Raw genomic sequence first — 14,760 nt, 5'->3', positions numbered from 1 at the left:
CACCACACTCTTAAAGGAGAATTAGATATACAAATTGACATCCTAAAGAGAACTGGGAGTCGAAGTGCAAAAGGCTTATAGCCAGAGTAAAAGGAAAAGGGAAATGTATAAGAAATTGAATCAGACAAACTTCATGATCGAACAAATAAAATAATATAAAGATTAGAGGTGCAACTGTTCTCGGAGGGAGGGAGGAAGAGGGAAGGCGAAAAAATAGGATATGTATAAACAGTAGATAAGTATGGAAATGTAGAATCATAGAATCATAGAATAGTAGAGTTGGAAGAGACCTCATGGGCCATCCAGTCCAACCCCCTGCCAAGAAGCAGGAAATCGCATTCAAAGCACCCCCGACAGATGGCCATCCAGCCTCTGCTTAAAAGCCTCCAAGGAAGGAGCCTCCACCACAGCCCGGGGGAGAGAGTTCCACTGTCGAACAGCCCTCACAGTGAGGAAGTTCTTCCTGATGTTCAGGTGGAATCTCCTTTCCTGTAGTTTGAAGCCATTGTTCCGTGTCCTAGTCTGCAGGGCAGCAGAAAACAAGCTTGCTCCCTCCTCCCTATGACTTCCCTTCACGTATTTGTACATGGCTATCATGTCTCCTCTCAGTAAAGGATAGGAAAACAGGAATCATCAAAATATTATGAGAATACAGTAGAGTCTCACTTATCCAACACTCGCTTATCCAACATTCTGGATTATTCAACACTTTTTTGTAGTCAATGTTTGCAATACATCATGATATTTTGGTGCTAAATTGGTAAATACAGTAATTTCTACATAGCATTACTGTGTATTGAACTACTTTTTCTGTCAAATTTGTGGTATAACATGATGTTTTGGTGCTGAATTTGTAAAAGCATAACCTAATTTGATGTTTAATAGGCTTTTCCTTAATCTCTCCTTATTATCCAACATATTCGCTTATCCAACGTTCTGCTGGCCCATTTATGTTGGATAAGTGTTTTTGTAAAGGTGATTGTGACAATGTTATAACCTACTTATATAACCAAATTAAAACAACTACAAAAATAACCTTAGACCAAGAGATAAAATCTTGAAGTTCTCTTTGCTAAAAAAAAGAAGGTTTTTTAAAAGAAGTAAAGCGTACTTCTATCATTACAGTTAATGCATCTCAGATACGAGAGGAGATAGACAAAAGAAGGTTACCTAAGGGTTGTTGTGTGTTTTCTGGGCTGTCTGGCCATGTTCCAGAAGTATTCTCTCCTGATATTTTACCCACATCTACGGCAGGTTGTGAGGTTACCTAACTTTGGTAGGATTCTCTGTGTGTGTAAAAGATATCTTGAAGAATATTGAAGAGCCTCATGGTGCTCACCTCTCAAACAGAAAGGGCAATAAAGCATGTTGGCACTGAGAAATATCCTTTTCGCCTTTGGCAGATCAGCATGCCCGAAACAATTTTTCTAGAGCAGGCATGGGCAAACTTTGGCCCTCCTCCAGGTGTTTTGGACTTCAACTCCCACAGTTCCTAACAGCCGGTAGGCTGTTAGGAACTGTGGGAGTTGAAGTCCAAAACACCTGGAGGAGGGCCAAAGTTTGCCCATGCCTGCTCTCGACCCATCTTGGTGATTCAGTTGCGGCTGGAAGTGAGGGGTAGGCATTTGGGAGGCAGCTGGATCCACTTGTGATTTTGTAGGCCTGTGACCTTACTCACCTCTTGGCCAGTAGTCCCTCTTGCCCACTATCCCTGCCGGCCTTGGGCTGGAGGCTGATCTCTGTCCCTTCCCTGGAGGATTGTGGACTCTTCCAATTCTATGGCTCTGTGGCCATTCCCTAGGTCCGGATGGCACTGAAGAATGCGGAGAAGGAGCTGGAGTCGCACAGCAGCTGGGCCGCCCCAGAAGCCCTCCAGAAGTGGCTGCAGCTGACCCACGAGGTGGAAGTCCAGTACTACAACGTCAAGAAGCAGAACGCCGAGAAGCAGCTGCTCCTGGCTAAGGAGGGGGTGAGTCCGGGGCAGTTGGACTGTAGCTCCCATCATCCCTAGCGCCCCGCAGAGTCATTGGGGAGGCATGCTGAGAATTCAGGTCCATGTATGCCTGGAGAGCTGTTGGGCTTCTATGCAATCATAAAACTCCTTGTGGAAGTGATTCTCTTCGTTCTGGTTAAGGAACCAGGTCTCCAAAGCACAGTTGTAGTGAGTGGTCTTCTATTCAAACAACCAAAGACACAGAGACTTTTTGTTCTTTCCCAAATAAGCAGGAAGGCTTTTCTTTCTCCTTTTGTTGCATCAACATACTAAGTATGTACAAAATATACACACTTTACAGCTGCTTCTCCAAAACATTATCCAACTCTCAGCAGCACTCATGAAACTTAGTATAACTACAACCCATGTACTACTCCCATTGCATTAACCACCACACCCTAATTACAGTGGCTTAGCTCTTTTACGGGTGGTTACGCCAGTGGTATTAGCTTTGCTATCACTTAGAAAATGTCAGGTAATTTCCAAATCCTGGCAAGAGCTGCATGACTCCCATCCCTGGTCTTCCTAACAACATTGTTGTATGTGTTGTCGACGCCTTTCACGGCTGGAATCACAGGGTTGTTGTGTTTTTTCCAGGCTGTATGGCCATGTTCCAGAAGCACTGTTGTCTTCCTTTTTTGTCCTTATATTTATGCATGTCACTTATCTATTAATTTTTAATAAACCCCACAGCAATGTGCAAGGGCTAGAAGCATTTATACCTTTCCCTTGTTCATCTGGAGCCACAGTGCTGCCTATTTCTTCATTTGCCCTTCCAAGTGGGGATGCTCCCCCTCTCCAGTTTTTGACACTGTTTTGACAATTGACAGAATTGACAAATGAATTCTGGATCTGTGCTCCAGAGATCCTATGGAAGGGCCCTGCTTCTTTCCTATGTTCCTCACACATGTCCATATGTTTCCAGGCATAACTTTACTCGTCCTTAATTACATGTAAAAGGTGCTACATAACCCCTCAAATCTATTGCAGAGTTGTGGATGAGACCACCAGCAAGAGTACCATAACTGGCACCTGGCCCTACTAATCCACACTGGCACTTCCTAGTGTGTTGGGCACCCTGGCCTTTGTCTGGATGGATCTTGGGAGTGCCTGACACTCATCAAACCCAATGCACAGTGTTGTGTGTGTTTTTGGGCTGTATGGCCATGTTCCAGAAGTATTCTCTCCTGACGTTTTGCCCACATTGATGGCAGGCATCCTCAGAGGTTGTGAGGTATATATCTCACCTTACAGCCTCTGAGGATGCCTACATATATATGGGCGAAACTTCAGGAAAGAATACTTCAGGAACATGGCCATACAGCCCAAAAAACACACAACAAACCCGTGATTCTAGCCATGAAAGTCTTCGACAACACCAATGTACAGGCTCGTGTATGTAGTCACATCACAGCAGTCCCTTACTGAATAGAGGCATTACAAACTCCTTCATTCTGATTCCCTGGACATAATGCCTATTTATATGGGCACATAAGGTGTTCCTGGTTGCTCATCTGGCAGGAAGTCAACAGAATACAAAGGATAGACAACATGTCAGGGACTTTAGAAAAATAAACTGTAAAATCAGCCTTTTGGTGGAGCTAAAGTAGAATTACCCACCTCCCATTTTCCACCATGGAAGGAAGGAAGGGGCTTCCAGAGTTTCAAATTACCTTCTGTTTTTCCCAGGCTGAGAAAATAAAGAAGAAGCGCAACACTCTCTTTGGCACGTTCCATGTGGCGCACAGCTCCTCCCTGGACGATGTGGATCACAAAATCTTGACCGCCAAGTAAGTTTGGTCTCCATGCTCCTTTTCCCTCCCATTCACATAGACTCCTTGCCCTTGCAGCTTTTCTTCTCTGAAGTATAATAAAACCAGGGCCCCAAATCCCAAGGCTTCCTTTGCTCTATTTGGAACCTGTAGTCCTGCAGGAAAGGCCTGGGGAAAGAGAGATGCCACCCAGCTCGAGCTTGGAGTTCAGATTTGGGGGAAACATTATTCCCAATAGGAAAAACTGCCTCTGGTGCCCACTGTTCTCAACACAAAGGCAGTCCAGAGAGGAGAATTACATGGAGATCAAGAGAGAGGTCGGACCCTTGCAGTGAGGTCCACCGGGAAGTTCTCCAGCACGCATCCGTTGTCTTAAAATGAGCATGAGCATAATGCAGAGCAAGTTGGTAATAGATTCCCATCCTTCCCTTCTACCATCCTCCATATCGAAGACTTGGACATGGGCAAACTTCAGCCCTTGGTGTTTTTGCACTCCTTTCTCCATCAGCGGTTTCTACTTAATCCAGTTTTAAAAGGATGGAGGTTCTGCCTGGGTCTGAATGTGGGACCCTTTGCTTGCAGCTCCAGCTACCTCTTCCCTAGCCACACCATCCGCTGCCTGTGTCCATCTCTGGCTTTTCCTTCCTCCTTCCCTGCAGACAAGCCCTGAGCGAGGTGACGGCAGCCCTGAGGGAGCGGCTGCACCGCTGGCAGCAGATTGAGATGCTCTGCGGCTTCCAGATCGTCAACAACCCGGGGATCCATGCGCTGGTGGCCGCCCTGAACATCGACCCGGCCTGGGTGGGCTCCGCCTCCGCTGCCACGCGGGCCAACGCCTCCCACTTCATCATGACCGACGACATGGACGACCTCGACGAGGAGATCGTTTCTCCCATCTCCATGCAATGTAGGTGCCTTTCATGTGTTTGAGGGGGGGAGGCAGGCAGAAAGTATCCCTAATCCAATGGGGGTCCGGAAAAGGCATGGAAGGCGGGGTGGGCCATCAGGGTTGGGGAGGCAAACCTCTGCTTCCTCCCTACACAGCCCTGACACAGGAGGAAGGAGTCTTTGTGGCACCATGATTTGGGGGGGGGGGGGGGGGGGATGGCAATCGTAACCTTTTCGAAAAGGAAAAATGATGTCACATCCGTTTGGCAAATGTGAATCTCCATGAACATCTGGAGACCACCTTTTGAAAACCACTAGTCAAGAAAAGCATGACCGTGTTCGAAGTCAACCCTCTGAACAAGTGTATACAAGTATTCATGTAATGGCACACAGATAACTTAGCTGTTAAACTGAAGAACCATGTCTTTGGACTGCCAGGGACAAAGACATGCCACTGAACAAAAATATATTTGGCTAGCAGAGTTTTACAATGTTTCTTTAAAGTTGAAGTGGCAGTTATAGTTGCAGTTTCCCAAAAACATACACGCTCTCTTGAAATCTCTTAGTTTAAAATATGCACTCAGAAACATAAAATAACAAAGTCTTATTTGAAAAATAACATATTTTGCTTACTCACAAACATATTGATTAATTCACCATACAGGCACATTTCTTATTGAAGTTCAGTTAAAGATAGGGTGTAGTTTCTCTGTGTTGAGGACACAGGGCATCATTCTTAATCAATAATCCATAGTCCAAAATATATAATTGTACTCACTGCTTCTCAAAGCAAGCATATAGTAAAGTGTTTCTGCATAAGTCCAAATGATGCTTGCTTCCATTGAAGTCCAAAAGAAACAGATACATCCACTTCCACTGAGGTCTAAAGCAGACTGCTAACATTCAGGTCCAAATGCATACTGATTCAATTGAAATCCAGAAGTATACTAATTACAAAATGAATATGCTCAGTACAATCACATGTCTATAGCCTCTCCCACACCAAAGAGGTCAGTCAAACTGGCAAATCAACATATACATGCAATACAGGTTAGCATATATATACATTAACAAATAGTGAAGGCTTGGAAGGTTGCTATTTCTAACAGATTTACATAGATCTAGGAAACGGGTGAAGACAAGGCAGCAGGCATATTTATTTACAGGGTTTATTTATTTATGTATTGCCCCACGGGGTGCCCCCACTGCCTCCAATTGCTCTATAGCAGGCATGGGCAAACTTCTTTTTACCTTGGGGTCGCATTGAGGGCCCGGCCAGGAGGACCGGGCTGGGAAAGAGGGCAGCCAGGCAAAACAAACGCTGGGTGGGATGGATTTCCCTTCCGAAGGGAAGATTGTCAGAGTATTTGCAGCGCAGTAGTAGTTGGATGGAAGCAGTGGAACGCAGAACGAAGAGACACTCGGAGACGTTGGTAAAACTATTTACAAAGTTTTACTGTATGCAGCAATAATCAACACAAACAGACTTGCAGATGACAGACAAACACAGGACTGCTCTGTTCTCCAACACAACTTGACTCGAACTCTAGGCAGACAGAACTCAACTGAACTGAACTGACAGAATCATTATGCACAATCACTTGTGTCTGGATACTCCCTAGTTCCAGCCACGCATCAAGGTCATCATAGCTTCTTGGCAATTAACTCTTTCCACATTATGGTACAATCTGGATGATGCAAACAGTTGCAATACAAGCATGGCACAAATTGCATTTAAACACTATCAGTACACAAATCCCACATTAACAAAATCTTGGTGCTTGTTCACTTCCGATACTTGCAATTTGCTCCTGGGAGTTGTAGTCCATGCGCCAGGACATTATTCCTCCAGAGATGGCTCTGAAGTCTTACTCGGGTTGGGGAACAGGGTGGGAATGGCATTCTCTGGAACGGGGACGGGTGCTAACATAAGGTTCAGATGGAACAAGGTGAGTGGGAGGTGCTCCTCCCTGGCCACTGACCCTCTCTTTCCCCTCCCCTCCGGGGGTCTCCCGCCAGACGCCGCCTTGCTCTTGGGCCAGTCCCGGTTCTACTCCGAAGACCCCTCCGCGGCCTGGAAATACCCTGGTTTGAGGACGACTCTTTGGACTCTCCCTTTCTCTCACCTTCCCACTGGACTAAAACACATCTGGCCTCTCCCCATAGCCATTCCCCCACTGCCACTACTGCTGCCCGTTTGAGCACCAGAAGCTAATATTCACCTCACTCTTTATCTTCCCCCCCTTTGCTCCGCTCTGGCAAAATTGAGTTGGCGCCTGTACTAATGCCCTTGGGGTGCAGTGTTTTGGGGAAGGGGCTGCTGAGGTGGGTGAAGAACCTCCTCCACGAGTGGTCTCTTGTTTGGGTGGCCTCTGCTGGCCTCTGCAGGGCGGAGGTGGGATTGGCCTCTTCAGTGCCTCCTGGTTTGCTCCACAGGGTCCCAGGGAAGGCGGGGTGGCCTTTGAAAGGCCGAGGAGGGTCCCACAAGTGTAACTATTGATTATAATTAGAATAATAGAGTTGGAAGAGACCTGCAAGCACCATTCTGTCTTCTTCTGCCATGAAGGAAGACACCATCTAAGCCAAGCATGGGCCAACTTCGGCCGTCCAGATGTTTTGGACTCCAACTCCCACCATTCCTAACAGCCTCAGGCCCCTTCCTTTTCCCCCTCAGCCACTTAAGCTTAGCCAGTTAGAAGGCTAAGCTCCACCCACTTTGTTTCCTAGCAACCCACTCAGCCCTTTAATGGCACCCAGTGCCTCTTCAATCAGGCCTCTTCCACACTGCCTATAAAATACAGATTATCTGATTTGAACTAGATTATATGGCAGTGTAGACTCAACTCCCTTCCACACACCTATATTGCCCATTTATAATCCTATATTATCTGCTTTAAATTGGATTATCTTGAATCCACACTGTCATATAATCCACTTCAGTGTGCATTTTATACAGCTGTGTAGAAGGAGCCATGTGCAATCATAAAAATACAGCACAATAAAATTTATTTATTTACAGTATTTATATTCCACCCTTCTTTCTCACCCCGAAGGGGACTCAGGGCGGATTACAATGAACACATATATGGCAAACATTCAATGCCAACAGACAAACAACATACATTAGACAAACTCAGAGGCATTTTTAACATTTTTCCAGCTTCACGATTCCGGCCACAGGGGGAGCTGTTGCTTCATCGTCCAGTAGTGGCTGTACTTCCTCATTCCTTTCCTCGTGTTTTGCTGGCAGTTTTATGGTGTTGTAAATTAGCCTCCCGCATAAAGCGTCCCTAAATTTCCCTAATTGACTGGTGCAACTGTCTTTCGGGGCTGCATAGGTCAACAGCAAGCCGGGGCTATTAATGGTTGGAGGCTTAACCCGACCCGGGTTTCGAACTCATGACCTCTCGGTCAGTAGTGATTTATAGCAGCTGGTTACTAGCCAGCTGCGCCACAGCCTGGCCCTTGTTAAATCCTTGTTAACAAATGCGTGTAAAATAGACTCTATGCGGAGGATACTAATAGCAATCAATACTGCTTAAGGGTAGAACCTAGAAGTATGAGCTATAGATGTAAAAGTGCCTCTACAGTGTGTTATCTCTGGGCAACACATCGGTCGGGAAGGTGGAGGGTTTCATTGCTCATCAACCTCTCCATTAGCTATGGAGCATAGATGAGTTTTAGGTGTTTTTTTGAAGGAGGGGGAGGGGGCTGTTCTAACCTCGGTGGGGCCCTTGCCCCTCTTCCTGGTTCTTCTGTTGCCCAGCGGCCCCTCCTTTGCCCTCTAACCCCTTGGCCACCGCTGCCCCCTCTGCATGAGCCTCTTCCAAGCCCAGGAAGCCAGGAGTTGGCCCACTGGGGGTTTTGTGGGGAGTGGGTAGGCACTGTGGAGGAATCATAAAGGAACCTGGGTGGTTGTCTCTTAGAGAAACATTGACCCCTAGCGCTGGAAGGGACCCGAGGGCCATCCAGTCCAGGCAGGGAGGCACCTCCCAAGCACAATCTTCTTTCCATGGGGAGGGAGCCTGCATTTTAAAGGATTCTGTGCGGAGGCAGGACCCTTAAAAAGACCCCGGGGTGGGGTGGGAGGGAGGAGATGACCCTTGCAAAGTACCGCTGCACAAAGCAACAATTATGTATTGTCAAAGGCTTTCACGGCCGGAATCAGTGGGTTGCTGTGAGTTTTCTGGCCTGTATGGTCATGTTCTGAGGATGCCTGCCATAGATGTGGGCGAAACGGCAGGAGAAAATGCTTCTGGAACATGGCCATACAGCCCGGAAAACTCTTAAGCAACCCAATTATTATACAGTATTGATTTGTTGCCAAATTTTCTCTCTTAAATGAGAATTCAAAGTGGCTTTTACTATTAACAACAATACAATTGACAATTTAAAACCTGCAACATATAACTACCACCAGCAATGGGGCAGCTTTGGGGTGAAGGTGCGGGGAGCCTTTCCCCAGTGGAGCCAGTTTCCTATAGCGGCTGAGGGGCCACTTTCCTGGGTGAAGTGTCCTTGTCCTCCACTGACTTCTCTCTCTCTCCTTCCGTCCCTCCAGCGCCTTCTTTGGCCAGCAGCGTCCGCCAGCGCCTCGTGGACCCCCAGCTCGCCTTGGGATCGCAGAGGTTGGTAGAGAGCCAGGCCGAGGCGGGGCCCCTGGTCCACTACTTGCCCGGCGGAAGGGTCACTCTGCGCCGGATGCCCAGCATCTCCGGCGGGCAGCCCTTCGGCACAGACGTCCATGGTGCCTCTGCCTCCTCTGCCACCGGCGCGGCCTCCTCTCTCCCTCCTCCTTCCTCCTCCTGCTCCTCCGCCGGCCACGCGCTGCCCATCCTCTACCACCACACCACCTCCTCCTACATCCTCCAGATGGACGCCCTGCCCAACCTGCCCCCGCCGGACGTCACCTCCGGGACCCGCGGCCGCGCCGACAGCTTTGGGTATCTGGCATGGCGTGTGGCACGGAGAGGCCCGCCCGCCTGCCCCCAAACCCTGCCGCTTCAGCCTCCTTTTTGAGCTCCCCTTTGGCCTGGCTGACCCCTTGCTTCTCCCGCCAAGGGGCAAGGAGGGAGGCTCATAGCTCTAATACCTTCCTGAGTGCTCGGTTTGCCTGGAGACGTACCTCCTTGGCTTTGTGTGACTAACCTCCCTGGCCTTTTGTGGGCACAGGGAGCTTGGCGTGGCTTGGCATGTCCCTCTGGAAGAGAGCAGGCATCTTGAGGAGGAGTGTTTGTGTGTTGTATGATGGGTCTCAGGAGCAAGGAGCCCCACAACAAAGGCAGGAAGACGGGGCCCTGTTCCATTGGGGTCTGTGGATGGCTTGCCTTCAACCCTTACCCTTCTCCTCCTGCTATAGACAGGGATGTGCGCTTGTCTGTCCAGGCCCTATCATAGAATTGGAAGAGACCTCATGGGCCATCCAGTCCAACCCCCTGCCAAGAAGCAGGAAATCTCATTCGCAGCACCCCCGACAGATGGCCATCCAGCCTCTGCTTAAAAGCCTCCAAAGAAGGAGCCTCCACCACACTCCCAAGGCAGAGAGTTCCACTGCCGAACAACTCGCACAGTTCTGTTGAATAGCTCAGACTGGCCAAAAGGTAGCCTCTCCTCCCAAAAAAGCCACGCCCTCCTCAACAGAGAGTAGTCAGTCAGGGGACAGCTATGGTCCAGGTGGAGCCCAGGGGCTGCAAACCTGTGAATGCTTTACCTGGTTCTTTCCTGGGCCAGCTTTGAAGAGCCTTTGTAGCAGCAGGTGGAGAGGCTCACCTGCTGACCCTCCCTGCCCACCTGAGGGGTCGGGCTCCCTGAACTGGCTGCATGTCTATATGCGCATGTACGTTTTCTGAGCATGATAGTCGCCTTGAAGTCAAGCGCTATCTCTTCTGGCAGGCCTATTCAGGCTTTTTTTTTTTAAAGATACATTTTAAATTGACATTTTAATGGCTTGAATGGTTTTAATGAAAATTGTAGAGTTGGAGGGGACCCCCAGGGCCATGCAGTCTAACCCCAATCTAACATGCCGGAAGACACATTCCCACCTAACAGGTGGCCATCTTATATCTGTGTGTTTTGAGTGGTTTTATTATTATTTTTTATCTAATGTATTAATTACCTTGCAACCAGCCTTGGGGAGAGACAAGTACGAAAGACGGGTTGCTGACCTATAACTATTTCTTTGAGTGGTCATCTGTGAAATCACACAAATGGATTATTCTGTATCTGCACAGAGCACTCTCGAAACCTTCTAGATCAGGACATGGGCAAACTATAGGTGCAGAGTCATGCTCAGGCATATCATGGGTCTCATGTTAGGCCCCAGGCAGCACTCTGAACCCATGAACGGTCCTGGCAGAGAGTTTTGACAGCATTGATGCTGCGGAGACTAGTGGGACACAGTGTGGATTGTAATTTAATGAGGTATCTCGATGTGATCTATTGGCTGGCAAGTAGGTTAGAGATACCAAAGAGGGCAACTTCAAGGCTGTCATTCTGTTGTCAGAGGGGGAGGTCCTGAGTCTGTTTCTGTGGTTGGACTGAGGTTGTTTTCGGGGCTGATGTTGTTTTCAAGATTGGGATCAACTTTAGTGCCCGCAATCCCGCAGTCAATGGTGCCAGTGGGCGGCTTAGAAGCAGAAGCTGACTTTCCCGTCAGTTCCTTCGATTCCAGAGTGCTAAGGACTGTTTTGTAGAGAAGTTGCTGTTCCTTGTTCTAGTGAGCTTGATGTGTGAAGGCCTAGCAGTGCTGAACACCATGGGCCTCAAGAACAGCGGAAGTGGTTGACAACAGTCCGTGGTCAAATGCAAAGCCATAGACAATCGAGAAAACATGGAGGAGGAGCTGACAAATCAAACAGGTCACTACTGAAGAGCAAAGCTGAAGAAAGGCTTTGAGGGGGTGCTTTGAATGCAGGATTTGCTGCTTCTCTGCAAGGAGTTGGAGTGGATGGCCCAGAAGGTCTCTTCAAACACTATGATTCTATGAAAACAGCAGTGTGAGCGAGGCAGTTCCTAACGGGTCTTGCTGAGGCGAATGAAAGGAACTGAGGGTTTGGTGGGACCTGGCTACTTATATGAGCTCAGAAAACAGGTGGGGTTACCACCATGATGTGTCTCTAGAACATAGGCAAACTTTGGCCATCCCTCCAGGTGTTTTGGCCTTCAACTCCCACAATTCCTATCGGCCAGTAGTCCAAAACATCTGGAGTGAGGGTGGGCCGAAGTTTGTCCATGTCTGCTGTAGAAGGTTCTGAGAATGCTCCGTGCACGTGCAGAATCAGCTGTTTGTGCGATTCACAGAGACAACGAAGAAGGAATGACATGTATTTCCGTGACTGACGTTTTCTCTCCTTGTGCTCCGACAGGGACCTCTCCCGTTCGGACTCGGACTCCTCCATCCCGCACCTGAGTGACAACCAGCGCATCCCAGGCTCCTCCTCGGCCTCCAAGCTGCTGACCGCCCGGCCTACTTCCACCGCCACTGCCGGCCTCCTGAACAAGTCCATGGAGGAGGTGGGGCCCTCCAGCCTCCCGGCCCTCGGGGGCCCCTCTCCCGGCAGCAGCTGCAGCCGTCACGCGGAGGGGGGCCCGTCCTCCTTGCCGGAGCATCTCGCCGAGAGCCCCATCGTGCTGAAGAAAGCGCTGATGCTGAACCACGGCGGCCTGGAGAAGGCCACCAGCCTAGGAGAGATCTCCCATTCCGGTGGTGGGGGAACGGGGGCCTCGGGGGGCTCCCGGCACAGCCCCTCCGACTCCTCACGCTCGCACAGCCCCAGCTCCACAGAGCCGGAGACCCCCTCGCCCACCTCGGAGGGGGGCCGCCCCAACAGCCTGGGCAAGGGCAACAGCCGCATCCCGCACCTGGCCTCCAAGAAGAGCGCGGCCGGCGGCGAGGAAGACAGCGGCTCCACGGGCGAAGAGACCGACTCGGGGCCCGGCAAGAAGAAGTTCCCCCTCAAGATCTTCAAGAAGCCCAAGAAGTAGCCGCCACCTCCGCCACCACTGGAAGGGGAACAGGAAGCCCAAAGCCCACCCCCAGGACATGAGCCCCTCCCTCCGTGGCAGAAGAGCCGGGCCAGTTGAGGGGGGTGCAGGCCACACAGCAGGGGCCTCCCTCTCCCCCCGAGCACCTTATGAAGGGGAGCGCCGCCCACCTGTCTGTCGCCCGGACCCCCACCTCCCTCCCCACTCCCTCCCTTTGCGGCTGCTGGGGCTGGAGGAGCCAAGAGGCCTATTTATTTGTATTTGTCGGTGACCTCGGCCTGCCCCCGCTGACCCCCTCCAGCCCCAGCGGCCTTTGCTTTTGCTGCTGCTTCTGCTGCGCATGGCTTCACTTCGGACCCCTCCTCAGTTTGGCACACTGGACTGGAATGCCTTCTCTCTGGTTCCGTTCCCGGCAGGCCCAAGCCCTTCCCCAAAGCCAGGACGCCCCCTGAGAGTGAAATGGGTCAGGGGGCTGCCTCAGAGTTGACCCCCTTCTCCTGGCTCATATGGATATAGATACAGAGGGTCGTGGGGTTGGCTTTGCTCCCATAGAGCCAGGCAACCGTGGAAGGGACCCCTCCCCAGTGCTCCCACCTTGGAGAGCAGGACCTTCCCACTTCCTTCACCTGGAGACCCACAGCTTTGCAGGGCAAGGGAGGCCTTCCTGAGGCACCAGCTTCCTACCCAAACGCCTGCAGGTTGCTCTCGCTCACTTGGGGGGTCTGCAGAAGCTGTGGCCCTTCATTGACACCGGAGTGCCCTGCAGGCCTTTCACTCCTTGTCTTCCATTTTGGGGAGGGGTCCTCCCTGGGCTTGCCAGCCAGAAAACAAGACCAGGGTTCCCCACAATCACCCACTGCTGCCTTTGTTCTTTTCCTTTCCTTTCACTTGCAGCAACATGCCTTTCCTTCCTTTTTGCCCTTCGACTGGCCAGCTTGGGGGGCTTGCCAATCCTGCCCCCAGAGACCCTTGAGAGGGCGGCAGCCATGGGGTCCCTCTTCCTGGACTCGCCCTGCTTCCGGCTGAATGTTGCAGCCCCCTCCCCCTCTGCCTTGCCGCCAAGTGCCTGGAGACCCCCTTTGGCCCCCTCTGCTTTTCCCTGGGCCCCCTTTGGCCCCACGGCGGAGTCCGGCTCCCAAGGAGCCCCCCAGAAAGAGCGCCGCCTGCCCCTCAATCCAGGGAGAGGGGCCTCTGGGCCATGGAGCTGCCGCCACCGTCGCCGCCTCTTCTTTCATTTCGTCCTCCTCCTCCCTGAGAGGAGACCCTCACTCTGCATCTGCCCAAACGTCTTGGTTTTATTTAACAGCCATTTCATAAAAACGGTTTTCAGTCCAATAAAAGCATGTAGACTCTTGTAAGGCCCTGAGCCGCGTGGCCTCCTTTCTCCACTAAAGATGACCCCAGAGTAACAGCTTCTCCCCAAAAAGAGTGCCGCCTTCCTGCAAGCCGGGAGATGCAACGCCTTTCAGGTGGTGTTGCACTGCAACTCCCATCATCCCGAGCTAGCCTAGGACCTAAGGAGGGCACGTGGGCATGTCCAAGGGCACAGATATGGCAGAAAGACCCACCTTTCGACCTATATGCAGCAGCTGGGAGGAGGGATGTGGTTTTCTGGCAATTGTTCAAATGGCAAAGACAAGTATCCACTATTATATTAATACAGAAATCATTAAACCTAAATTTAGTTCAATACATCAATATGAAAACAGATACAAAAGGCGTTGTTAAACAATCAAACAAAGGACTGTTACATTCACAGTAGAAACATTATTTTTCTCTTGAAGGATGAATTTACTCCTCATAAACAATAAATGTTCTTTAGTTCTTTGATTGTTCCACATACACAAATTGAGTCCTCTTCTTATATATAATGACTAGCTTTACCCGGCCACGTGTTGCTGTGACTTATGGGAATCCTTTGTTGGCCAGGTGGAATAGCAGTGAATAGCCTTGCAGTCTCAAAGCCTGGCTGTTTTCTGGAGTAGCTGGAGCTTTTTGTTGTATGAACGTAGAGGCATGGATGAGGGGTTGTGCTGCCAAGTTTAGTGTTTCTGGGATGTGTAGTTTTTTTGTTTTGTCCTAGGTCGAAATTTCATTACCCTTTTATATATATAGATCTTGTTT

General features: G+C 50.0%; 1 protein-coding gene across 2 annotated transcripts in view; it reads left to right on the top strand.

The window, feature by feature from the left end:
• Positions 1–13,994, top strand: part of stim1 (stromal interaction molecule 1) — a 107,139-nt gene extending 93,145 nt beyond the window's left edge. Inside the window, exons 9-13 of one of the 2 annotated variants that reach the window (XM_062974387.1) lie at positions 1,802–1,969; positions 3,683–3,783; positions 4,425–4,672; positions 9,215–9,596; positions 12,018–13,994. In XM_062974387.1, coding sequence (XP_062830457.1) covers positions 1,802–1,969; positions 3,683–3,783; positions 4,425–4,672; positions 9,215–9,596; positions 12,018–12,636 — 1,518 coding nt within the window. In that variant the 3' untranslated portion in view covers positions 12,637–13,994. The remainder of the gene's footprint in view (positions 1–1,801; positions 1,970–3,682; positions 3,784–4,424; positions 4,673–9,214; positions 9,597–12,017) is intronic. The other variant, XM_062974388.1, reaches the window with a different exon arrangement.
• Positions 13,995–14,760: the final 766 nt, after the last annotated feature.

Source organism: Anolis carolinensis, chromosome 3 (genome assembly GCF_035594765.1).
Source record: "Anolis carolinensis isolate JA03-04 chromosome 3, rAnoCar3.1.pri, whole genome shotgun sequence".
NCBI lineage: Eukaryota > Metazoa > Chordata > Lepidosauria > Squamata > Dactyloidae > Anolis > Anolis carolinensis.
Note: the sequence above shows the minus strand (reverse complement) of the source record. Positions and strands in the feature narration are given on the sequence as shown.